This window comes from Podarcis gaigeae (genome assembly GCF_964106915.1).
Source record: "Podarcis gaigeae genome assembly, chromosome: 15".
NCBI lineage: Eukaryota > Metazoa > Chordata > Lepidosauria > Squamata > Lacertidae > Podarcis > Podarcis gaigeae.
The window spans coordinates 6901240-6928146 of NC_139692.1; the positions used below are offsets into that span (position 1 = coordinate 6901240).

The window sequence follows — 26907 nt, forward strand, 5'->3', positions numbered from 1 at the left end:
CTGAAGTTTGTTCTCAAGGCGGGGGGCGCAGGGCTTGGATATGAGAGCGTGCATGTTCCTGCAGCTCAGACGTGCATTTCTGCAGAGGCCTTCTCCTCCTTGGCCAAGGGGGAGGGCAGGGGGTCTGAGAGGAGCAGGAACGGAGGTCTCAGCAAGGAGGCGCAGCGTGTCATGGCTGTGGCAGCCAGAGGTCACAGGCCTGGAATGCGCAAGTGCGCAGCTGAGCACAGCATGCAGCTGCCCCGTGCGACACCCAGGAGGAGGCAGCCCTGAGAAGCGTCTGCCACGCTGACTTTACGCGCAACCTGCGGGCATATTTGTGGGGTGGGGTGGAGATGGAGGGGCTATCGCTTTCCTAACAGTTCAATTTTTGTTTGTCTTCTCCACACCCCTCGGGACTGGCCATTCCTTAGAACTCCCATTAACAGTCACGAGGCAGCTTTAAAGAGCAGAGTCTGCAGATTGACTCACGGCCCAAAGTGTATAGCATGCTATTCAGTTAAGTTTTACTAAGAGCAGAGCCATTGAAATTAATGACCCTAACTTAGTCGTGTTCATTCATTTCAGTGGGCTTGCCCTAAGGCCTCAGCTGCACTATGCATATAAGCAGCTTCATATCACTTATCATAGAATTGCAGAACTTGGAGGGCCCTTGAGGGTCATCTAGGCCAACCCTCTGCAATGCAGGAATCCAATTTGAAACCTCACTTAGCTTTGCAAATGTGCTAGCAGTTTTATTGCTGTGCCAACTCTGCACAGGCATGGCTTTTCCCAATAATCCTGGGAACTGTAGTTTCATAAAGGTGCAGAGAGTCATTGGGAGGCCCCCGTTCCCCTCCCAGAGCTACAATTCCCTAGGAAAAGAGATTGATTATTTAACCACTCAGAGAACTGGAGCTCTGTGAGGGCAATACGGTGGTACCTCTGGTTGCGAACAGGATCTATTCCGGAGGCCCGTTCGCAACAGAAAAAGAGCACAACCCGCAGCAGCACATCTGCGCACGTGCGGGTTGCGATTCGCCGCTTCTGCGCATGCACGTAATGTCATTTTGCGCTTCTGCGCATGCGCGAGTGGCGAAACCCGGAAGTAACCATTTCTGGTACTTCCGGGTCGCCGCGGGACGTAACCTGAAAGAACGTAACATGAAGCAGTCATAACATGAGGTGTGACTGTAGTTTGTTAAGTTCTGAATTGTAGCAGAGACTGCGTCTTTCTTTGTATTCCACTTAAAGCAGTACAGACAGCTGATGTGTCGTTTTCCACCTGCCCTTGAAAAAACAACAACCCCATTCTTCCATTTCTTCCTTTGCAGAACGAGACTACAGCAGCTTGTGTGACAAGCAACCGATTGGCCGGCAGCTTTTCCGACAGTTCTGCGAGACGCGGCTGGAGCTCCTGCGTTGTATCCACTTCCTGGATGCTGTGGTAAGGCAAGTGCCATGCCTAGAGCGGGTCTGGCTCAGAGGCATGTTTGCTGCTCAGAGCTGTCCACCTTGGGCTCGCTTGTGCGATGCTTTCTGGAGAGCCTCTGTTTAAATATAAGGCTATTGAAATGGGTAGACCGTAGAACTAGGGTAGAGAACATGCTTTGCATGCAGAAGGGCCCAAGTTCAATCCTCAATATTGCTGCTTCTTTCCAATATTTCATATATTCCTCCTTATGAAACTTCTTGTAGTCCTACTAGCATTATTTGTTGATTACAGTTGCTCTTCAAATAGCTCGTATATTTATTCCAATCTTCTGTAAATCTCTGGTCCCCCAGGTTTCGAATCCTTCCTGTCATTTTGTTCAGTTCTGCGTAGTCCGTTAATTGGAGCCAGTGTGGTGTAGTGGTTAAGAGCGGTAGTCTCCTAATCTGGGGAACCGGGTTCGCATCTCCGCTCCTCCACATGCAGCTGCTGGGTGACCTTGGGCCAGTCACACTTCTGTGAAGTCTCTCAGCCCCACTCACCTCACAGAGTGTTTGTTGTGGGGGAGGAAGGGAAAGGAGAATGTTAGCCGCGTTGAGACTCTTGAAGGGGAGTGAAAGGCGGGATATCAAATCCAAACTCTTCTTCTTCTTCTTCATCTGCCATTCTTCTTTCATCAGTATTTCTTCTTGCTTCATTTCTGGGCCAACAAAACTCTTGCCGTACAGCATCCTATTCTTACGGTAGCCGACCACCTGCCTGTGGGAAGCTTGCAAGCCAGACCTGAGTGCCACAGTGTTCTTCCCACTTGGGATTACTGGCATCTGCCTCTGACCGTGAAGGTGGAACACAGCCATTTTGATCGCAGCTCATGGTTTATCTGGAGCGAGACAAACCACAGTCCGGGGTGGCTCAGCCCCTGATGGTGTGGTGGCGACAGGACTGAGGGAGGAATACCAAGACCAAAATCTTTGCTCTAGAAACCCACACATGTCTTAGTTTGAGCTAAGCCAAGGCTTGGTTTAGTATTACATGCAAACCCAGCCTCCGAGAAGAGAGAACTGATCTGAATCCTCACTTGGCCAAGATGCTCAGTGGGTGTTCTTGGGGAGGCCACTATTTCTTTTAAAAACATTTATATTTTTGTTGGAAATCATATCTTAGCCTGATCTCCCTTGCACGGTTTTTGTGACGTTAAAATGGATGCCACCTTGAACTACTTGCAGTGGCGTAGCGTGGGGGTGCAGGGGGGGCCGGCCGCACCGGGCGCAACATCTGGGGGTTAGGGTTAGGGGGCGCAATTCCACGGGTTAGGGGGCGCAAATCCACGGGTTAGGGGGCACAAATTACTTGCCTTGCCCCGGGTGCTGACAACCCACGCTACGCCACTGACTACTTGGATGGAGAGCTGGATAAAAAGAGAATTAAGTAGCTAATATCCCATCCAAGAAGTTCATGCATTGTACATGCATTGCACATGGCTTTCACAGGACACCGGTTCTGAGAGATCTGCATTGGCTCCCAGTACGTTTCTGAGCACGATTCAAAGTGTTGGTGCTGACCTTTAAAGCCCTAAACGGCCTCGGTCCTGTATACCTGAAGGAGCGTCTCCACCCCCATCATTCAGCCCGGACACTGAGGTCCAGCGCTGAGGGCCTTCTGGCAGTTCCCTCATTGCGTGAAGTGAGGTTTCAGGGAACCAGACAGAGGGCCTTCTCGGTAGTGGCGCCCGCCCTGTGGAACACCCTCCCATCAGATGTCAAAGAGATAAACAACTACCTGAAGACATCTTAAGGCAGCCCTGTTCAGGGAAGTTTTTAATATTTAACGCTGTACTGTTTTTAACTCTTGATTGGAAGCCACCCAGAGTGGCTGGAGAAACTCAGCCAGATGGGCAGGATATAAATAATAAATTATTATTGTTGTTGTTGTTGTTGTTGTTTCCCCCTCTAACTTCACAATAAGCCCATGTGGAGTCATGCATGGTGCTTCATGACGGTGTAGGGATTTGAAGCAGAACTCAGCCATGCAATTTTTAATCAGTCTTGATCCCACACTCTTAACTCAGGGGTTGCTATGTGCCTACTCGTGCGCATGGGTGGAGTCCAGAGAGAAAAGTTGATAACACCTGACTGAGGAAAGTGAGCAAAAAAGTGTATAATTTCAGGAGAAAGAGAGGATTTGCCTTTCTTAGGCCAGGCCTTGTACATAGAAGGGAGACATTCAGCCAAACATACAGAATAAAAATCCCCCTCAGAACTACACAGGCAATTGGAGCAGGTGAAGATCTTGTTATGCAGCCTTGTTGCTAAGCAATACCTCCATCCCTCTAGGTTATCTGACTTACTGATAGGAGAATTAACCCTTAAGTTACTCACGAAATGATCTCTGCTGTTGCATCTCCAACATCTGCAGGGCTCCCTCCGCTCACTAGAGTTAGACTTGAAAGAAGCATTCTGCACTAGCCAGTAGAATAGATTAGATAGCAGGATGTGTCTGTTGCCTGCAACAGTTTCTCCAGTTTGCAAATGGGGGTCCAAAGGATAGTTGCCTCCTGCTCTACCTATCCTAACCATAGTAGAATATGTAGTTCACTGTACACGTCTGGACATAAGCATTATTCTATTTTAATCACACCCTTTCTCCAAGCGGCTTTCTTCTTCTTCTTCCTCCTCCTCCTCCTCCCCCTCCTCCTCCTCTTCTTCTTCTTCAACATCATCATCCATTCATTTCATTTCTATACGGCTTTGTAAAGGGGGGAAAGCGGTTTACAGCGTACATTAAAACATCAAATAAATCAATCGATACAGAGTGAATCATTACTTAAAAAGTCCAATATAACATATACATTCAAAGCAGCATAATTAACAGGAAAGTAAAATACTACCTTAAATATTTCAAAAGAAAACATTGCAAAGGAGTTCAACTACAGAATGCCCATTTAACGCAACAAAGTTAACAAACAAAAATCTTAAACATTTCAAAAGAAAACATTACGAAATGAAGTCAAATATAAAATGCACATTTAAAACAGCATACCTAACAAGAGAATAAAATATTTTCATAATCCTGTGTGGTAGGTTGAGCCAGGATAATGATTTTTTTCATGACTGCTGAGTGAATTTCATAGTGAACAGGGATTAGAAACTGAGGTTCCTGTATGCAAATAACATTCTAGTCAGCATTGGCCCAAGATATTTTGCTGCCTGAAGGAAAACAGAAAACGCAGACAGAATTAAGGTGGGTATTACCCAAGGCTGACCAGGTTATGTTGGCATCTGGGTCAGAAAAATCCCCAAACTGTATTTCGTTTGGAGTAGAAACACAGTATTAATAAACTGAATAACAGACAATTTGCTGCTCTTTCATGGCCTCCAAATCAAGCTTCCTGAAGCAGCTGCTTCACTCTGCCTAACAGTAGAGCCAGCCCTAAATCTAACCACTTTGCTAGACTTGTAGGGTTTCTGGACCCCTGCCTGGAATGTGTGTATCGTTCCTCCATTTCTAGAATCCATGGGCTGTTTTGAAAAAGAGCCTGTAGGAAGCCACAACTCTTTCAGATCTCGATTTTTTTCACAGACCCCTTTTCCCTGTTATTTTCACCAGATTCACTTCCCCGCCACTGCTGCCTTCCTGATTTGCTCATGAGGGGAAGGCGAAAAAATGAATTCCTGAAGAGAGACCTTTTCCGCTGGGAGAGTGCGTTTCTCGCCCATTCTAAAGTCAACGGTGCAAAAATTCCATTCAGATGACGTATAATTTAAAAGTCAGCCCTTCATCCGAAATAATATCCTAGTGTTTTCATGAGCTTCGCCCCACCACCCCCTTCGTTCTTTTCAAGGCTTGCTGGTTCTGGAAGCATTTTTTTGCATCCAGCAGAACAAACTATTGCTCCAGGTCATGTCAACTCATTTTAAGCTTAAAGGAAATTTATTTTTCTTTCTTTCTTCTTGCTAGCTCACACAAAGTTTTGATCTGAAATCCATTTGCTCCTACTCTGAGCTTATACGATGCCAAGAGGTACTTTTCAATGCTGTTTAAGAGGGAACATAAGTCTCATAAAATGATCTGTGTTTCCCATTACCATACTGTGTTTATGCAATTGAACATCTCTCTCCCCAACTCCTCCGTCCGCATTGAAGGCGGCTTGTCGAACCCGCTTAAGTTTGTGTCCCTGTGTGTAACAGGGAGAAGTCATGGGCCCTGCTAGCAAATTTTAAACCAGCGTACACAAAAGTTAGGCCTTTTTCTTATTTGCATAAGCTTGCTGCTTGTGAATGACAGGAATGCCGATCTGGTCAGATGGCTGCTAAATGGGAAACACATGCTCGGAAAGCGATCCTCCGCTAGGCTGTGACGGTTGCAGCTAGCAAAAGGCTTAGCGATGAAAACTCGCAGTGTGTTAAAAAACTTGGTTCGAAGCCCTGCTGAGCCAGGGACCTTTTTTACAAGGGATGTTATGAGAGTTTTTGTCGGATGCTTTGGCTTTGAAGGATTGGAAAGAACCATCTTGCCTTCCTCAAAGTTTGGGGATCCTTTCCGCAACCTACATTCAAAGAATGTACAGTCTGTTCCCCCCTGTACACAGATGGTTGAGTGGTACACTCCTAGGTCATTGTGAACAAGTGTACAGTCTGTGTCTGCAAGAGTTGAGCTGTACAAATCAATAAGGGTACACACCTCCAAACAAACACTTGTAGGTGTGTAGAGACAGCTGGTCCTTGTGCTCCGCGTGATACGTGAATTAGCCTTCTGAGCTCTCAATAAAGGGCACAACTTAGGGTGCCCCCAAGCATTGCCAAAAAAGAATTCACTTAAATAATGCAGAAAGAGTCTCCCATCCAAGTACTAACCAGGCCTGACCCTGCTTAGCTTCCGAGATCAGACGAGATCAGGCGTGTTCAGGGTAGTATGGCCGTAGACAAATAATGCAGAAAGAGTCTAGTGAGAAAGGAAATCCTTGACACCATTTAACTGAGGAAACAACAAAAGCAGTGTAGAATATGAAGAGCAATAAACAGAGAAGTTTGCCATTCTCACTTCAGACCTTGTACGTGGCAGGGTGATAGTCAACCAAACACACATAGGAAAAACTTCTTGAGCTACCTAGCCAATCAGGATGTGCGCTACCCCAGGAAACTTCATGCTCTTCTGCCTGGTTCCTAAGCAAACACCTCCACACATCCCCTCACCCCGAAGTTGACTTTGTTGCTAACAGAATTAACCCTTTAGCATACAGAATGATCTCTGCTGTTGCACTTCCAACAGCTGAGCCCAGCCTTCAAGAAGGGGAGCAGTTAAACAGGTACATTATGAAGAACAAATTCATCTCGCTGCAGCAAGGAGTATAAATAGAGAAGCACCGGGCATTGAGTAGGCACAACTGGATAATAGTAGCAACTGTACTCTCCTGTCTCTTTTTTCTAGCTGTGGGTGGCCCTGCTCCGCCGTAGCTACAGAGGGAGCTCCTTACAGCCACTCCTGCAGCCCAGGGTCAGCTCAGAGAGCTTTCTTCTACCCCCACAGGAGATGCTGCACATTCCTTCCCATTTGCTACGCTGCGGCCTTTTCATTAAGGAGAACAGAGTTGTCACTTGAACCTTGAGAAAGGCAATGACTCCTCAGCCATCCCGGCTATCCGCCTGCCGCTTCCTACATTGGCACGTCCTGCTTTTAAGAAAGAGGAAGGTTGTGTTGTTGTTTTAAAAAAGAACAAACCAAACTCTATGCACCTGCTCCTCCTCTGATTGGCTACTTCTCAACTCTGGCTATTCACCCCAGTTCCATATTTGACTTGAATGCACTCTTGCGTTGTGGTCCGTTCTCTCCAGGACATGCCAGGCCAATTAACCCTTTGCCTGCTCCTCATCCCTGCCATTTCTGTGTGTGGCAGAGGGACGGTGGCTGGCTGGGTGGGAGAGAGGGCGTTTTCTTGTTTCTCTCCCTCTCTCGTCTCCTAGCACCGAGCTGTGTTCCAAAACAATTGGGAGGGGAGCTGCAGGTCAGATTTTTATAGCAGCAGTGTGCTCCTCTCTGTAGTGCAAGGCAAACCTGTGGAAAAGGGCCAGGAAGGAGGGAGGTGGACCCCAGAGCAGGGAAAAGAACATGTTTTTTGTGTGTGTATGTATTCATAAAGGGGACCTCTTGCATGCAAGGTTTCCAGTTCCCGCACTCAAAAACTACGAGGCGCCAAAGGTTTGTCGCAGCATAAAGTAGCTATGAGCAGGTGAGTTGTTCAGTACCAGGCTGATGTACGGCATGCATTCATAAGTGCCAGCCTTTGCCATCCTGGTGCCCTCCAACTGCTTTGGATGGCAACTGTGCTGGCTTGGGAGTGATGGGAGGTCTAGTCCAAAACATGCAAAGGACACCAGGTCTGCAAATGCTGGAGTTTGTGTAGAAAAGCACTTGAAATGATAAGAGGAAGACCAGCAGTGGAGCTGATCTCTTTGAGCAAATAGGGGAGTGCCCCAGCAGCCTCAAGTCTGTCTCAGCCAGCCCCCACCTGCCTGCTTCCTTACTTAACAACCAGCCCATGGGGGGCACTGCCCACCATGCTACCCCTCCTTCCTTTCAAACTTGCCCTTAGAGATCTCAGCAGGGAGGATGGGGACAAATCTAGGAGCTGGTTCTGTTTGTCACTGGGGTCTGGCGCCACCTACTGTCTGCCTCCTTGCCTTCCATCCTACCAGTCCCAATGGGCGCCAGCCACCACTGACAAACAAAAGCGAAATGGGAGCAGGCATGGTATGCCGGAGGAAGTGTCCTTTTAATCGGGTAGACTGTTAGTTCATCTTGGTCAGTATTGTCTATTCTGACTGGTAGCGTCTCGCCAGGGCATCAGGAAGAGATCTCTCCCATCACTTCCTTAAAAAATACATGCCTCTGGAGATGTTGGTGGTTCAGCTTGGGACCTTCTGCATGCAAAGCATGTGCTCTGCTCCTGAGCTACGGGTTCTCCTGGTGCCAGTCCCAAAACGCTGAAAGAGAGCCAGCAGCGAGGAGGGATTCAGGGCAGAGGAATGCAAATACATGGGGAAAGAGGGAGGAAGGAGAAAAGGAATGTGTGGGTGTTCTCCAGAATCAACATTGCAGCTCGTGTGTGCGTGCCTTTCTCAGGTCTGATCAACCTGTTGCCTTTTCTCCTCTCCCAGGTAGAATATGAGGTTTCCCCAGACGAGAAGCGGAAGGAAATGGGAGAAGAGATAATCCGCAACTTTTTCAACAGCAAGGTAAGTAAATTATTTCTGTGGGACAAGGGTAAAAGCGTCTGTGTCGAGAACTGCTGGCGGCTCCCCCGTGTGGTGCTTCACTTCACTGTGCTTCACCAGGAAACGGGCTGGCTCCTGAGCTGACTCCACCGAGGCCGGCCATTGACTCCTCGTGGGCAGGGAAAAGTATAAAAGGGCATCCTAGGTAAATGCTGCTTTGCTTAGCTAACAAGGCCAACCTGAGCTCTAGTGTACCTAGCCTTGCTCTTTGTTCTTGACACCAGTTTGCCCTCCCATCTCGGATCAGGATTTGCTTTTTGGACCTGACTCACGCAGCCCATTTTCCATGCCCCAGTCCTGATATAATCAAGATGATGTTGGAATTGGGCCTGCCCTTTGGAACTCCCTCCCACTGCATACCTGGCAGGTGCCTCCTCTGTTGTCTTTCTGGCTCCTTCGAAATACATTCCTCTTTCAAACTCTTTATTCCAGTTGATATCTGTTTAGAATTTGTATAGAGTTTATGTGTGTGCTGCTGCTGTTTTGAAATGTTTTTATATTTTTAATTGTTTTACAAAATTGTTTTTATGTATGTAACACACACTCGCACAAGTGTGCGTGCGTGTTGCTGTATTGTAAATTGCTTTGGGATGCCTCATGGGAAGTGATTCATAAATGAAATAGATCACCATCAGCGTTGGATCTGTACTGAGGATTACCAGCCTTTTTTGGCCAGAGGGCATGAAGCTTAGCACGCCTTTCTGTGTTAATTGTTTTTTTTATAATATTTTTTATTAATTTTAACATATAAATTATAAAATGTACCACAAAACCTATCACTTATACAATCTTTTTGGACTTCCATCAGCACCTCTGATGATCCACCATTTTCACCACTTCTTATGCATTTCTTAACTTTATATTGCCTTTATATCTCTTAACAAATCATCCTCCCCCTTGTCCATTTTTACAATACTTCTAATAATACTCCTCACAAAACTTCTTGCAACCCTACAAACGTCGTCTGTTCTTCACAATTACTTTTCAAATAGTCCGTAAATTTACTCCAGTCTTCCGTGAATTTCTGGTCTCGCCGGTTTCGAATCCTTCCTGTTAGTTTATCTAATTCTGCATAGTCCATTAACTTCATTCTCCATTCTTCAATCGACGGTAACTCTTCTTGCTTCCATTTTTGGGCCAATAATATTCTTGCTGCTGTTATTGCATATAAAAAGAGCTTACATTCCTTTCTATTTATATCACTCCCCACAATGCCCAATAGAAATGCTTCTGGTTTCTTTATAAATGTATATTTCAACATTTTTTTCAATTCATTATATATCATCTCCCAGAAGTATTTCACCTTTTTAATTGTTTCTAGGGGAAAAAATCCATTTGCATTCTACTTAATATGGAAAATTACCTGGAGAACAGCTTCTCTGCCATTGAGTGGTAGTTCAACAGCACCTGGAGAACATCAGCTGGGGAGGAGTGGAAGCTGGGCCAAATGGGGGTGGGGATCAGACAATGTTCCAGATCTGAGCCCGTGGTGGAGGCAGAAATGAAGTCCAGCACTCAAGACACTTCAAGCGTATGTCACTCATGGCTGGTGTTGTTGTTTATTTAGGCCCCAGGCTACATAGCAGAGATCAGCCACTCTCTCGTGAACCATTGCACGGAGAATCTGCAGAGAAGTGCCTGCAAAGACCTCTTCAGCAGCTGTGTGCAGTGAGTGCCAGGCCCTGGGGAGATGGGTGGGTAGTGGCGGGTGGATTTCGTTCCTTGACACTACAGTACTCCAGCCACGTTCATATCAAACCACAGTTTATTGTGATGCCCAGATGCACTCACTGGGGCTCGCTGCTTAATAAGTGCAGCCTCACCTTCCTTAGCAGGCCGAGACAGGCAGGGACTGAATTAAATTTCTTTGTTGATTAATTCCAAGGTGGGCAGGAGCTCTTGATGGCAAGCGCCAAGCACATGTACATGTGGGTACAATCTGTACCACCGGCTCTGGGAGTTGCGACTCCATTTCATCAGCCCATCTCCAAGCCTTGAAGAGTCGGCCCAGTCTTAATTTGTGTCTTTTTCACAGGCACCTACACGAGTACCTCAGTGGAGCACCTTTCACGAATTACCAGGAGAGCATGTATTTTGACAGATTCCTCCAGTGGAAGTACCTGGAGAGGTAAAGTGGTGTTCTTCATCACCCCAAACCCCTCTTGTTCCTTTGCCATACTGATGCTCACCTGAAGGGAGTTTTCGTCTACTTTGTTGTTTCAGGCAATCAGTGACCAAAGACACCTTCAGACAATACCGGATCCTTGGCAAGGGAGGCTTCGGAGAGGTAGGGAGATGATTGGCAGCCACAGGGGCTGCTTCTGGTCTGGGGCATTGCAGAAAGCTTTAGGCTCCCGAAGGCACAGGATACATGATTATCATGCTTAAAACACTGGTGTTGTTATTACTTACTTTTAGTTATGTATTTATTGATACCCTGCCTTTCCCCCTAAAAACACAGGAAAACCAATTATTAAAACACAAAAGAACATTGATAAAATTAAAACTATATGCAGATGTAAAACCTATTAAAACCATGCCAATAATTACCATACAAAACAGCACAGCGCCCTTTCATTAAAAGCAGTCAGTCAGCCCCAAAGCCTGTTGGAAGAAAAAAGCCTTCACCTGCCGGCAGAAGGACAAGGAGGGATCCAACTGAGCTTCTCTAGGGAGGGATTTCCAAAGTCTGGGAGTGGCTGCTAAGAAGACCCCTGTCAAAAGGCGAATTGCCACGGTGGTTAGTAGCAGTGACTATAGCAAGGAGCCTTAGCTCAGTGGCACGTTCTGCATGCAGAAGGTTCCAGGTTCAGTACCTGATGTCTTTCATTTAAAGGATCAGGTAGCAGGTGACGGGGAAGACCTCTTCCTAAGACAAGGGTGGAGAACCTCAGGCCTAGCACCAAGGCCCCCCCCCCCATGCCTCTCTCTTTGGACCCTGGAACTCTCCCTGGACCACACACCTTACTGACTGCACCCTCCTTGAGCATTTTTTGCCTGGCTGGAGTGTGTCCCTAAACTCAGATGGAGGACAGAGAGTGATGCATGAGCACGTGTAGAAACTTGACTGCTGTTCAAAGGTAAAATTTAGGGTTGCCATATTTCAAACATTTGGACAGCCAGAAAAATTGTTGAGGAGCTTTTTTTGGCAAAGTTTTTGAGCTTTTTTTAACAAGAAATGGCACTGCCAACATGGGCTGCCATATGTCTGGATTTTCACAATTGCGGTCTGTATGGTAAACCTATAAAACTGTCACCCATTGCTCCTCCCACTTTTGCCTCTGGCCCCTCCCACCTCTGGTGTGTTGTCCCTGGAAGTTTGCCCGAAAGGGAATGCAGACATCAGACTGAAAAGGTTTTCTTACACCTGCTTTAGGGAGGATGCAAATCAGCCTTAAAGAGAATAAGCAGCACCTCCTCAGGTAGATGAACCATGCACCATTTACCTCCATCTTGTCTGGATCAAGATTCAGATTGCTGGCCTCTTATCCAACACGTGACAGATCCCAGCCATTGTTTCAGCACTTCTGCCACTTTACCTGGCTCAGATGTAAAGGGAAGAGAGAGAGAGAGCTGGGTGCCACCAGCATATTGATGGCTCCTCATCCCAAGTCCCCAGATAATCTCACTCAGGGCTTTCATGTTAGAAAAACACAGGAGAAGACTGAATCCTGTGGATCCTCACAGTATACCTGCCAGAGGACTCAGCAATGGTCTCCTAGCTCCACCTTCTGGAGCCAGCTGTCTTGGCAAAAGTGAAGCACAGTGCTCTCATTCCCAACTTCAAGAGCCTGTCCAGAAGGATACCATGGTCATCAAAGGCCCTGAAGAGGGGAATTACCAGGCTCCCAGGCCCCTTGTCCTTCTCCTGGCACAGAACATCCATCAGACCAAGGTAGTTTCGATATCCACCTGAGGTCTGAAATGCATCTAAATCAGCGGTTTCCAAACTCCACCCCTGCATGGACCACTTGAAATCTGCTGAGGGTCTTGGTGGACCACTTAAGGATTTTTCTGCTTGATTGGACAGTTAGAGTGTTCAGTGCTAGCTAGATGCTGCATGGTATTTAAATGTATTCTGGTTGCATCTTTTATCTCTTATGTTTTTTTTTTTATATTGCAATTCAAATTCCATAGCATTCAAATGCAGTACAATATAGGAAATGAAAGAAGCAATCAAAATACAATTAAAAATCAATATGAATAACTCCTTTGAACAGCGAGGTCAGGTGGTGAGTGCCGACAGGATTTAGCCGCTGTGGTGGGAAGAATGGCAAATCGCGCTTGTAGGGAATGACTGGCCGAGAGCCGGAAACAGGAGCACTCCTTTTAAGAGGAAGGATACACCGCAACATTTTGTTGCAGGTCCTACTAATAAATGACATTGTGCCCCAAATCACTCCGAGTGAAACAAAAGGACCACATCACACGCTGTATGCCAGCATGTAGAACTGCGGACCAACAGCTCTTTAATTTTAAAAGCAGCTCTAGGGGAGCTCCCTTCAATTCTTCCCCTGCCTGCCATTTCCTTGTTCCAAATCGCTCTCCCTTGCAGGTTTAAAATGCAGATTTGCAGAAACATTGGAGGGGCGATTCAGAGGAAAGAAAGAAAGGCCTGCCCTTTCCACCTCTCCCTTTTGCTTCTGAAGTGGTTTTCATCAAGCTACACTTACACAACAGTTGCATGTATAATGTGCAGTTTTGCCTGATAGTACCCTGGTGGGGTGGGCAGTGGTGCCATGAGTTTCTTGCTGCATCTGGCTGTGAAATTTGGGGGGGGGGGCGGGGAGAGACTTCTGAGAGCCTCCCCTGCACTTTGCACCAACATTTGAAGGGGATTGTTCGCTGAGTCCCAATGCAGGACTTGGTGGTTTGCACATGTGCCTTGAAAGGATCTGCAAGAAGGGAAGGAGTCTTATCCTTACTGAGTCTCCCTGGACCACCTGACATCTGGAATAACTTGTACTTTAGAGGTTCAAGAGTAAACAGAGTTCCCCCTGGCTGCCTGTTTTTCTTCAATGAGTGCTAGTGCTCCTAGTACGTTTCCGAGCACAATTCAAACGGCCTTGGCCCAGTATACCTGAAGGAGCTGGGGTCCAGTGCCGAGGGCTTTCTGGCGGTTCCCTCACTGCGAGAAGCAAAGCTACAGGGAACCAGGCAGAGGGCCTGTGGAACGCCCTCCCACCAGATGCCAAAGAGATAAACAACTACCTGACATTTAGAAGACATCTGAAGGCAGCCCTGTTCAGGGAAGCTTTTAATGTTTGATGTATTACGGTATTTTTAATCTTTGTTGGAAGCCGCCCAGAGTGGCTGGGGAAACTCAGCCAGATGGGAGGGGTACAAATAATAATAATAATAATAATAATAATAATAATAATAATAATAATAATAATAATAATTATTATTATTATCATAGTGCCTTGCCTGAACACGTATGGATCTCTACCCAAATCTGTCTGCCCCGCCATGCCCTCTTTTCACCTTGTCCTCAGGTGTGCGCGTGTCAGGTGCGGGCGACAGGGAAGATGTACGCCTGCAAGAAACTGGAGAAGAAGCGCATCAAGAAGCGGAAAGGGGAGGCCATGGCTCTGAATGAGAAGCAGATCCTGGAGAAGGTCAACAGCCGGTTCGTGGTGAGTGTGTGCCTGGGATGCTGCTGATATCCCACATGCGCCCAAGACTGACTGCTTGCAGGCCGCCTTCCTCCGATTCCTGCCCTGCAGTTTTCATGAGCTTCCCTGATGTCCTTTGCTAATGCCCACTGGGGATGCCTCATATAAGAGGAATCTCCCAAGTTCCAAGGCAGCACATCTGCAAAAGGTGGTAGGGCTCATGCTTTGCATACAAAAGATATGAGGTTCAATCCATGGTAACTTGAGCTGGGTAAAAGACTCCAGTCTGAAACCCCGGAGAGCCACTTCCTTGTCAACGCAGACCATGTAGAGGTTGCAAGCTGCTTGCAGTACTTGACCAACTTCCATGCAGCTTGGTGGCATAATCCTCCACTGAATGCTGCTGGAAAACAGCTGATCCACACTCCTCAGCTGATTCCAGGGTTGTGTATGTAGTGTTAGGGGAGGGGTATTACCTCTGGTGGGGAGCACATTGTGCACCTTCTGGGGTAATTTGTTCACCTTTGGTCCCCATCCTGCACTCAGCTATGACCTGTGGCTTCTAGAAGCTGTCAGCATGCCCCCTATCCCCCCTATTGTTTATTTCAGTTCTGGAGGTGTTGCTAAACATGATTAGAAAGGACCGGTTGGTTCAGGGAATTGAGGTCGGAGTGAAACAATATAAATTGAAAGCATTTGCAGATGACCTGGTATTAACATTACAGGAACCAGTCTCTAGCACTAAAAGAGTGTTAGAATTAATTTCTGACTTTGGTCGGGTGGCGGGATTTAAGTTAAATAAGCAAAAAACTAAAGTTTTAGCAAAAAATTTGACAGTTATAGAAACAGATGAGTTCTCTAAAGAAACAGAACTAAATGTGGTTAAAAAAGTAAAATACCTAGGGGTGCACTTGACCTCCAAAAATTTGAATTTGTTTAAAGACAACTATGAGAAATGTTGGTCAGAAATTAAAAGAGATTTGGAAATATGGTCAAGATTAAAACTTTCCTTGTTAGGCCGAATAGCTGCTGTAAAGATGAATGTATTGCCGAAAATGTTATTCTTGTTTCAGGCCCTACAGATCGTGGACAAGGTGGAATGTTTTGGAAAGTGGCAGAAGGATATCTCTAAGTTTGTTTGGCAGGGCAAAAAGCCCCGAATAAAGTTTAAGATATTAACTGATGCGAAAGAAAGAGGGGGATTTGCCCTGCCAGACTTGAGGTTATATTACGAAGCTGCAGCCTTCTGCTGGTTGAAAGATTGGATTTTGCTGGAGAACACTGATGTCCTAGATCTGGAAGGGTTTGATAATGCGTTTGGGTGGCATGCATATTTGTGGTATGACAAGGTTAAAGTGCACAAATTGTTCAAAAACCATATTGTCAGAAGAGCAATTTTGATGGTCTGGACAAAATATAAAGACTTATTGGAGAGTAAGACTCCGAGGTGGCTCTCACCGGTGGAGGCCAAGGCACGTAAGAGACTTAACATGGAGGCCCACTGGCCTAAATATTGGGAAATAATTGAGAAAATTGGAGACAATTGGAGGTTGCTGAGCTTGGAAAAATTGAAAACCAAGGTGCGAGATTGGTTGCACTATGCCCAAATCCAGGAGGTCTTTAAAATAGATAAAAAGGTTGGATTCCAGGTGGAAAAATCGAAACTAGAGACAGAATTGTTAGAGCCAAAAAATAAACTACTTTCGAGAATGTATAACTTGCTGCTTAAGTGGAATACACAGGATGAGACAGTCAAATCCGCCATGATAAAATGGGCGCAGGATGTGGGGCACAACATTATGTTTGTAGACTGGGAAAGGTTATGGAACACCGGAATGAAATTTACGGCATGTAGTGCCTTGAAGGAAAACATTATGAAAATGGTATACCGGTGGTACATGACCCCAGTCAAATTAGCTAAGATATACCACCTGTCTGACAATAAATGTTGGAAATGCAGAGAGGCGGAAGGGACATTTTTTCACCTCTGGTGGACTTGCCCGAAAGTGAAGGCCTTTTGGGAGATGATCCATAATGAACTAAAAAAGGTACTTAGATTTACCTTACCTAAGAAACCGGAGGCCTTTCTTTTGGGCATTGTAGACCAGAGAGTACTTAAGAAAGATAGAATCTTTTTTATGTATGCTACCACGGCAGCCAGGATCTTGATTGCAAGGCATTGGAAGACACAAGATCTATCCACAATGGAGGAATGGCAATCGCAGTTGATGGACTACATGGAATTGGCCGAAATGACTGGCAGAATCCGAGACTTGGGAGAAGAAACAATCGAGGAGGACTGGATAAAGTTTAAGGACTATTTGAAAAAATATTATAAGCTGTATGAATGTTAAAAAAAAATGCACCTTTTAGGAAATTCTAGCTTCAGCAAATGTAAGTTAATGAAATGGAAATTAAGACACAAGAATTTAGAGGTAAAATAATGAAACAACTTTATTGTGTTTAAATATAAAACGTACAAAAATTGAGTTATAGTATATTTGAAATCAGGGTACACGATAAAATGCAAGATACAATAAGCTCTGAAATAAGTTAACAAATTGCTGATGTTTTATAGTACAGAGAATGCAGGGTTTGGAGGTTGCGGGGAAGTCCTTTAGATTTGATGAAAAAAGAACATGGAAATTTGTTATTCTCTTTTTATACTTTCTTATATCTATCCTTTATTCTTTTTTCTGTATTTCTTAAACCCAATAAAAATATTATTAAAAAAAAAAAAAAATAGAAGCTGTCAGCATGCAACAGCGGCCACTGGCCCCACCACAGAACAGCTTCAACTGGCTGGGTACATCAGGTGAGGGTAGCCAATGGGTCACAACCATTGGTGAGTTAGGGACCTTTCCCTGCATGCGAAGACAGGCTCCCATGGACAAGGCCAAGAGTGGTTCCAGTGGTCAAGAAGGCATGCTGTAGAGGGGACAGATGGGGCTTGTCAGCCTGGGAAAGGAGTCCGTCTAGGACAGCAGTTCTCAACCTGTGGGTCCCCAGATGTTGTTGGACTACAACTCCCACCATCCCTGAGCTCTGGCTTTGCTAGCTAGGGGTGATGGGAGTTGTAGTTCAACAACATCTGGGGACCCACAGGTTGAGAAAGGCTGGTCTAGGAGAAGGAAAACTCTGAACCTGAACTCTAATCTTCAGGAGAAAAAAGGCTAAGGAGTAAATCCTACACAAATTTGGAGTCCCAAAGTTGGTTGGATTGTGCCTTGTACACCTCCTTCTGTTACTCCAGCCAAGCTGGTGCCAAATGTATGCTCTGCTTTCCTTTGGACCACATCAGTGAGACTGAGAGGGGGGTCTTGTCCTCGGGGCAGCCCAGGACCTCCATACACACTGCCCAGGCTTGCGGCCAAAGTTGGTCACTTTGATGCTGTTAATGCAGCCATTTGACTTCATCCCTAAATACTTAATCCCTGGAGGCACACTCCATTGTTTCTCAAGACAGATGGCTGCCAACAACTGTTTCCAGCACCAGCCTGCTGGGAACCAGAGGGATGGATGTCCTGGGACTTCTGACATCCCACAGTGGCTCCCCACTGGAAGGAGTTGAGGATCACATTAATCTGTGCACCTCTCAACTCTTTCCTGCATCCATCAGCTGGCCAGCAGCAGGAGGCACATTGCTGAGATCCCATTGAGCACTTCCTCTCCCCTGACCGGACCAGTAGGTGGCAGCAAGGCACAGTGTAATCTCATTGCACCAGGAGACATGGGGGAAAGGGCGAGTGGGACGAGACTCTGTATGTGGGGAGGGAATGGCCAGGCGCTTCCCACTGCTGGATTTGGTCTCTGACCCACTGTCTGCTGATGCTTTGCCATCTAAGGGGCAAAAATGGTGTCAACAATATTGAGCTAGCTGGACCAGTGGTCTCACATTGCTCAAGACAGCTTCTACTCCTAAGCCACTTCTTGGGAGGCATACAGCGAAGATGGTGGGGTGTTTTTGGCCTGATCTAACAGGGTTCTTCTTCTGCTGCACACCCACAGGTGAGCTTAGCCTACGCATACGAGACCAAGGATGCCCTCTGCCTGGTCCTCACCATCATGAACGGAGGCGACTTGAAGTTTCACATCTACAACATGGGCAACCCCGGCTTTGACAACGAGCGGGTCACTTTCTACGCTGCAGAGATCTGCTGCGGCCTCGAGCACTTGCACCGGGAGGGCATTGTGTACAGGTGAGAGAGAAGCAGTCAGGCTCCTCAGGCTCCAGGAAGGCGAGGCGCATAGGGAGAGCCTGGGAGCAGGGCGAAGGCGTGGGTGGGAGAGGCCTTTCTCATAGCATTGCTGACACAGGGCAAGATGGAGAAACCCTCTGTCTCCTTTGCACGTGTGGCTGGAGGGTGAAAAGTGTCAGCCCAGATGGGGGTGGCAGGCCTGGCATATTGGTCTGTGTCTCTCTGGTTGCATTTCGAACCTGATTAACAGTCTATGTCCTTGTAAATGTGTTTGTGTGAGGGGGGACATGTTATTGATTTTGTTTGTTCTTGTTTTTATTATATGTTTTGTGTTTTATATTTTTATGCGGAGATCCACCCTGAGATCTTCGGATGAAGAGCGATATACTAATACTAAACACTAATACTTATATTGAGGGATGTGGGTGGCGCTGTGAGTTAAACCACAGAACCTAGGGCTTGCCGATCAGAAGGTCGGTGGTTCGAATCCCCGCGACGGGGTGAGCTCCCGTTGCTCAGTCCCTGCTCCTGCCAACCTAGCAGTTCGAAAGCACGTCAAAGTGCAAGTAGATAAATAGGCACTGCTCCAGTGGGAAGGTAAACGGTGTTTCCGTGCGCTGCTCTGGTTTGCCAGAAGTGGCTTAGTCATGCTGGCCACATGACCTGGAAGCTGTCTGCGGACAAATGCCAGCTCCCTTGGCTTATAGAGCAAGATGAGCGCCGCAACCCCAGAGTCATCCGTGACTGGACCTTAAGGTCAGGGGTTCCTAACACTTATATTACTAATAATTTTCTCCTCCACCTCCAGTTTTTCATTCCTCCTCCCACAGTGAGTCAGTGTTCTGTGCCCACTGAACATGGCCAGTCCTCATTGGGCTGTTTTAGGGATCCCTCCCCCAGCCACATTATTTTTTTTTTGTACTTCTGCAAACTTTGGGTTTCCCCGGTTTTGCTGAAACCTCCCTATTGTGCTTGGCTGGTTCCATTTTGGTTCCATTGGTAACAACATTCACAAACGGAACAGTGGAAATAGAAAGACCCATAAGCCAAAACTTTGTTCCCGTATGCAGCTGTAAGTTACTGAATCAAGCTTCCTCTGTCCAAAGCAGTGTTTAAATTTTGCCTTAGTTCCTGGAAACTTTGAGCTTCTTTCTGTACCACAAGGGCTGGACATTTTTGCTGCTCCCCTCCCTGTTCAGGACGCTAATCTCTTCTGGAGAGCTTATAATAAACTGCTCCCGAGCTGGCATAATTGTGTGAGTCTCTGCCTCATCCACCTGGGACGGGACCCACATTCTCAAACGAAAGACAATGAGGAGATTGCCAGGCGAATCTTCAGAGGGAGGACGTTCCACAGCCTTGGTGCTACTGCTGAAAACTCTCCATCTTTCCTGCTCACTCATTTGACCACATAGTGGTGGCACAAAGAGTAGGACCTCAGAAGCAGGTGGATTATGGGAGCAGCTGCTTATATCAGATATGCTGGTTTAGGACCCACTTGTACAGTCCTCCTTCCCCTCACAGATATCCTATGTGCTTGAAAGGGTTGAAGAACCTTGAACGTAGAAGTTCACCTGTCTACCTGCCTCTCATTCTGAGTTGTGTCTGTATCTTTGCTGCAGAGACTTGAAGCCAGAGAACATTCTCCTGGATGATGATGGTGAGTCTTCTTCTTCTTGGGTGATCCCTCATCTACTTGTAAGATTGTCTTCCATGAACACGGTTTTAACAGTGAGTACGTAAGTGACTGTGGAGGCCAATTCAGGATCCACACATCTTTCCACAATGGGGACATAGGTTTCTGGATAGATCATGGCGAAGGTTTGCCAAGCATTCCTTCCTCTTAGCATGTTTCTTCCTTTTGTCCTGAGTGCGAGCGTCTTCAAAGCCCATGACACCTTTGGTAAAGGCTGTTCTCCAATTGGAGTGTTCGCAGGCCAGTGTTTCCCAGTTGTCTGTGTTTATACTGCATTTTTAATGATTTGCCTTGAGGGAATCTTTTAGCCTCTTTTGTTGAGAACTGGATGCTGAGGCTGCCCTGTGAGGTTCTGGGCCCCAATTTGCTTGCTGCTGACACATGTGGCTCACACGATGACCTCTATCTCCCCTTTCCCTCTTATTCCCTATAGGTCATATCCGGATCTCAGATCTGGGGTTGGCCATCAAGATTCCAGAGGGAGACACCATCCGTGGCCGTGTAGGAACTGTTGGCTACATGGGTATGTAGTCAAGGAAAATCTCAGATCTCCTTGCCGTGTGGAGGAGCTGGCTCAGTCCTCTTGGGGTAGCTTTGCAAACTCCTTGCTGAAAGCAGAAGGCAGTCTTTCCATACTAGGAGCCAGGGTGGGTTGGTGGGTGGGCTGCAGTTTAAGGCAATGAGATTGAGGAGACCTGAATTTAAGGCCTGCATGAATCCAGGGTTTGGTCAACACAATTTGAGGTCCCCCTCAAATGGTCTCAGACAAAGGCCTCCCCCACCACTGGCTTCCTGGAGAGGCCAGTGATTGAATCTGGGACATGTGCTTTTCCGCTGAACTATTTCTTGTCCCCATCTCTGACTGTTCTCCCCTCTCCAGCTCCAGAGGTGATCAACAACGAGCGCTACTCCTTCAGTCCAGACTGGTGGGGGCTCGGCTGCCTCGTCTACGAGATGATTGAGGGCCAGTCGCCGTTTCGTGCCCGCAAGGAGCGGGTGAAGAGGGAGGAAGTGGAGAAGCGGGTTCAGGAGGACCAGGAGCAGTACTCGGACAAGTTCTCTGAAGATGCCAAGGCCATCTGCAAGGCGGTGAGCTGGGGAAAGCGAGAGGCTGTGCCAAAGCTCTGTAGAATCAGGGTAGATGTCCTGGGGTGGGTGCAAAGGATTGTGGGAGGCAGGGATGCAGCTTGCCCTACTCTTATGGAACTGTTTGTCCACTGATGCTTGCCAGAGCCCAACCCTGCAGGAGTTTTCAGGGCACACAGTGTGAAGCATTTGTTTCTATAGGGACTTTAGAGGAAAGGAGAGGGAGATGTAGCAAAACATTTCCGTATGGAATGATTCTCTCCAGGTCTTCAGCAACATTCCTCTTTTTCTGCCCCCACCCAACAGCCTGTTAGTCCTCCTCCCTAGGTTATTTCGGGGGGAGTTGAGCACTTCCCCTTATGTGTTTCTTTGCTTCCTAAATACTCTTTTTGGGGCGGGGGTATGTCTGCAAACCTATGAGCTCCCCCAGCACTGCTGGTCCCTCTCTCTGGTCCATGGAGATTGCCATTTTGGCTACATGTAGATAGGCACTTGCTACCTAAACATCAGAAACCTGATCCTGGAATGCAGTTGGGGCAGCCTCTGGCCCCACGTCTCAAGCAAGGCAGAACCCTGTTAGGAGTGTGCGCACAAACACTCTGATTTTTGTTGCTGTTTGCTGTCCTCTCCCTCCACCCTGTCTTACCCAGCAGTGATGTTTACTGGGATGCAACATTCCAAGCTGGATGTTTGAGGCCAGACTCTGCCAATAGCTCCCTGGCTAGTGGCAGGATGGGGAGGCATCAGGGGAATAAAAAAACCTAAACCAAACATAGGCAAGGGCCTCTTTGAAACAGAAAATGTTTTTTACAAGCTGCCTAAAATGGGGAAAGGCATCTTTTGTGTATTTAATAAACTTAGGTATTGCCCTCCAAGTGGAAATGATCAGAGTACAGTGGTACCTCGGGTTACAGATGCTTCAGGTTTCAGACACTTCAGGTTTCAGACTCCACTAACGCAGAAATAGTACCTTGGGTTAAGAACATTGCTTCAGGATGAAGCAGCGGGAGGCCCCGTTAGCTAAAGTGGTACTTCAGGTTAAGAACAGTTTCAGGTTAAGAACAGACCTCTGGAACGAATTAAGTCCTTAACCCGAGGTACCATTGTAGTTTACAATGAAAGATACACAATCATTTTAAAGGATAATAGATTAGACAGAGCGGGGAGCACCGAGAAGCAGTATAAAAGCCTTAGAGGAGGAGCAGGATGCTGCAACAGACAGTCTGATCCAGCAAGACTCATCTTACTCATCTTTCTGTTTCTCGCTGCTCCTGGCCCTTTCATATTGTTCAGCTCCCATCAGCCCCAGCCAGCGTGACCAGTGGTCATTGGCGATGGGAGTTGTAGTCCAGCAACATCAGGGCGAGAGCCACATCTTCTACCTGGCCATTTTCACGGCCCATGGAAAGTTTCTCCTCCGTGATCTTATGAGTACAGCATTTCTCAAGAGGTGGAGAGTTCTCCTCTGCAAAGCAAGCAAGCACCTGCCCAGCCTTACAAACATAGACTACTGGTCCATCTAGCTTAGGTTTGTCTACACGGACCGGTAGCAGCTCTCCAGGGGTTTAGGCAGGAGTCTCTTGCAGCCTGACCTGGAGATGCCTGGGATTGAACCCAGGACATTCTGCATGCAAACCCAATGCTCTGCCACTGAGCTGTGGCCTCCCCACAGCCCTTATGTGTGATTTAGCAGCCTAGCTTTCACAGCACACCACATCCCTCCCTGCTCTTGTGCTTTCCCTTACTGATCGCGGCCCCTTTCTGCCTCTCTAGCTCCTGACCAAGGACCCCAAGCAGCGGCTTGGAGGAAAGGGAGACGAGGCCGCCCAGGTGAAGCAGCACCCTTTCTTCAAGACTATCAATTTCAAGCGCCTGGAAGCTGGGATCATGAAGCCCTCCTTTGTGCCAGATGTAAGTGCAGGCCAAAGTAGGCCATGGCTGGTTCACACACGTCCTTTCCATACAACTGCTCTGCCAAGAATGAGCTTGCGGCAAGGAAGAGGGAGCAGGTGCTCAGATGCTGCTCTCACTCCTGACCTTGACACACATTTAGGCCTAAATGGCCTCTGATGAGGTTATCTCAAGGGCCGCCTGCCCAGGCCTTAAGATTATCATCAAGGGCCTTGTTTTCTCTCTTGGTCCTCAAGGACAGCCCTACTGTTTAACTTAGCAGAAGTTGCTTATAGACCTATGGCTTCCATTTCTAAGATGTCTCTGTTTCCCTAAGAGCTGGTTCTCTGGCCTTGCCTTACCAGGCTTCTGTGACATCACAGCAGCTCATGGGATATGACACTTTAAACCATTTAATGTCACACAAGCCATTGACATCTTGATACTTAAGATCTTGAGACTGGAGTCTCCATCTTTCTATCCAACAGCCCCGAGCCGTATACTGCAAAGACGTGCTGGACATTGAACAATTTTCCACTGTGAAGGGTGTCAACTTAGACCAAACCGACAATGACTTCTATGCCAAATTTGCCACTGGCAGCGTCTCCATTCCATGGCAGAACGAGGTGAGGAATTGGGCTGGGGGTGGGAGCGGAAGGGAAGCCACCGATGACAGAGGTGAGGGAGGAGACTGACTGTTGGTGTGAAATAAAAGCACCCAGTCACCTTGTCTTTAAAGCTAGGCATATGCCTGCCTTCCCAAAGCCACTGGCTATTCCCCCAAATGCATGTTCACGGGGGCTATATCTGGCAAACATTTACTTTACAAGTCGCTCCTTTTAAAGGGCTGAGAAAGCTCTCTGAGCTTGATTCCTGAGCTGATGAAGAGAGCTCAGGATAAGACAGTGACATATATTGGACAATGGTGGTTTAGGGTGGGTTAAGCTACCATCCCTTCTTTGGGGATCAGGATACAGAAGTGTCAGGAATTTAAGCAGGAACCTTCTGCAAAGGAGATGCTCTCCCGCAGAGCTGCCGGGGCTGTTTCCCACTGTTGGGGGTGTCCAGCTCTGTCTGGGGAAAGCTAACCCAAGGGAGCCTTGGCAGATAAGCCTGAGGTGTGGTGTCGCCCAGCCCGGTCTCCACTTCCAGATGTTGCTGCTTCAGCTGACCACCTCCTCCACCAATGGCATCCTCTTCCTCTTCTCTCTAGATGATCGAGACAGAATGCTTTAAAGATCTAAACACCTTTGGACCAAACGGCACCCGCTCCCCCGACCTGGACTGGAAGCAGCTCCCCGACCCGCCCAAACGTAGCCTCTTGCAGAGGCTCTTCCGACGCAACGTAAGGCCCACCACTCATGCGCTCCCTCCGGCCCCTTGCTCTTTTCTTGCCACCTCTCTCCACTAGGGATGGGGCGGGGGGGGGGGAGAGGAGAAATTCAGTTTGCATTTTCAGCAGGACTCTGATTAGCACTTCCTGAAACAGCATGCAACAGCATGCAAACCAAGTGGAGCAGCCAGCACTTTCCCTGCTTATGATTCCTAGCAAGTAGTATTCATTATATGGGAGGCAAACTGAGTGGGCAAAGGTGAAGATGGCAGTGGCAGTAGCAGGATGGGTCCCCGTCCCTCAGAGACCCCTCCAGTATTCCTGTGCATTCTGAGATACCCTTTGCCAGTGTTGGCACAGGTGTACCTGAATGGCTCTCCCCAGTGCTTTTTTTCTTAAAAAAATGTTTAGGGGCGCTCTCAGAGAGCCGGTGTCGTGTAGTGGTTAAGAGCGGTAGACTCGTAATCTGGTGAACTGGGTTCGATTCCCCGCTCCTCCACATGTAGCTGCTGGGTGACCTTGGGCTAGTCACACTTCTCTGAAGTCTCTCAACCTCACTCACCTCACAGAGTGTTTGTTGTGGGGGAGGAAGGGAAAGGAGAATGTTAGCCGCTTTGAGACTCCTTCGGGTAGTGATAAAGCGGGATATCAAATCCAAACTCTTCTTCTTCTTCATTCTGTCCGAGACTCAGGAAACACATGACAGGAAATGGGGCCACCATCGGGGGTAGCACCGGAACTGACAATTCACCGTGCTAGAGAAGAAACTATTTTTTTCTTTTAAAAAAATAGTTTCTTCTCCCTTTAGATTCACAAAACGTTTAGGGGTATGCATACGCCTGCGCCCCCCCCAGAAAAAAACACGGGCTCTCCCTAAAGTTTGCCTCTTGTCTCTGCTTCCTTCCCCGCAGCCAAGTGACTTCACCATCAGCGCCAACGCAAACTCCAACCTGTCAGCGGCTCCCTCGCCAGCCCGGCCCACAGCACAGGCTCCCTCCTGACCCAGAGGGCCTCTGGAGCCACCACTTGTCCTGTGCCTTCTCAGGGTTGCCTTCGGCACAGCGCTGACACCGGGGCGTCGCGCTGGACTCTACTACTGGCTAGGAGGTGGGGCAACACAGCCTTCTGACCGGCAGGATGGGCAGAGCGGCAGCAACAAGCCTTCGACGCCTCCTGGTGCTGACACGGACTGACACACCCTTGGGGATCCCCAAGGATGACTCGGTTACCCCGAAACCAGGCTGCTGCCCACCAGGATCTTCCCCCTTTGCCCTCTGATTGCCTAGAGAACCCATCCCTGTCCCATGCTCCATTCTCTCCATCTCAGCTCCTACCACAACTCATTACGAGACCACAGGTGTGCCTGGGAGGGGTTTTCTGTTCCTTGGAGATTGTGAAGCCCAAAAATGGGAAGAGAGAGAGAGACAGAAAGAGTGAGAGAGAAGAGGAACGTCATCTGGTCAAAGCTGAAGACTTCTTGGTGTTCCACTGGCCTTTGTTTGTGGAGCTGGAAACTCGGAATGCCAAACGGAGACACACACAAAGGTGTGTGTATCAAACAACGGGTTTGTTTTCGTTCATAGAGCATTTTTCAGGAATCCCACCCTCTCGAGACTACTCTAGAGCCTGGGGCTGTTTGCCAAAGGACAGCGGGGGACAAAGAGGCATGAAGAGCACTCTCAAGTCCCGTTTGGAGGCATCAATGCATTAACAAAGGATCAGCAATAAAACTGGTGGAGGTAGACCATGCTGAGAGTAGCTGTGGACAGTACACCAGGCCGGATAATGTAACAGGCCGTCAACATTTCCAGACCTCACTTTTAACCCCAACCTGCAACACGAAAGGACTCCCTTTTCATTTTTCCTTACAGAATCTCCTCCACTGACCCCCTTCTCCTCTCTTTTCTTCCTGTCTCTCTCACTGTCTCCCATTTCTCCTTCTCTGTCTCCTGTCAAAACAAGGTTGTGATACTGCTTGTTAGCACACCTGGATTCAGGTCTCAGCCCAGCATCAGAATGCCAATGAATTAACTGATTGCAGGTTCTCTGCTGAGTGTGATTGTGTTTGTGTGTGTTTTACAGCCCAGTTCCTGTCTGGGTTTCCCCTGAAGAAAAGCCTACTCTAAACATGTAGCAGGATGAGGTGAGGAGGAAATGGCAGGTGGTTGATAATATTCTTGAATGTTGTGCTACATTTAATTAAACATACCGCACCCCCACCCCCCGCAAATAGAAAATTAGCACAGCAGGAAGAGGAATCTTTGTCTCAGATGTGCTTCTTTTCTACTTGCATGAAGGGTTTGGGGGGGGGGGGAACGTTTCACCACAGGGGGACATAAGTCAATGTCATCTGAAGCAGCACAGTCTATTTGACCACCTCAGGATTCCACCAGCTTGTTCTGTTAT

The 26907-nt window shown here is 47.6% G+C and overlaps 1 protein-coding gene and 1 long non-coding RNA gene across 2 annotated transcripts in view; one reads left to right on the forward strand and one right to left on the reverse strand.

Moving 5' to 3' along the window:
- LOC310832090 (G protein-coupled receptor kinase 5-like) overlaps nucleotides 1–26546 on the forward strand; it is a 78577-nt gene extending 52031 nt beyond the window's left edge. Inside the window, exons 3-16 of the mRNA XM_083713604.1 lie at nucleotides 1314–1426; nucleotides 8566–8643; nucleotides 10250–10350; nucleotides 10718–10810; nucleotides 10906–10969; nucleotides 14178–14318; nucleotides 18306–18496; nucleotides 20119–20156; nucleotides 20626–20715; nucleotides 21073–21281; nucleotides 23052–23189; nucleotides 23657–23794; nucleotides 24382–24513; nucleotides 25413–26546. Coding sequence (XP_083569730.1) covers nucleotides 1314–1426; nucleotides 8566–8643; nucleotides 10250–10350; nucleotides 10718–10810; nucleotides 10906–10969; nucleotides 14178–14318; nucleotides 18306–18496; nucleotides 20119–20156; nucleotides 20626–20715; nucleotides 21073–21281; nucleotides 23052–23189; nucleotides 23657–23794; nucleotides 24382–24513; nucleotides 25413–25502 — 1616 coding nt within the window. The 3' untranslated portion in view covers nucleotides 25503–26546. The remainder of the gene's footprint in view (nucleotides 1–1313; nucleotides 1427–8565; nucleotides 8644–10249; nucleotides 10351–10717; nucleotides 10811–10905; nucleotides 10970–14177; nucleotides 14319–18305; nucleotides 18497–20118; nucleotides 20157–20625; nucleotides 20716–21072; nucleotides 21282–23051; nucleotides 23190–23656; nucleotides 23795–24381; nucleotides 24514–25412) is intronic.
- LOC310832798 lies at nucleotides 14353–18245 on the reverse strand. The gene is made up of 3 exons (XR_014558446.1): nucleotides 17435–18245; nucleotides 17062–17286; nucleotides 14353–14881 (listed from the first exon to the last, which is right to left on the reverse strand). It is a non-coding gene; the product is annotated as an uncharacterized lncRNA (long non-coding RNA).
- Nucleotides 26547–26907: the final 361 nt, after the last annotated feature.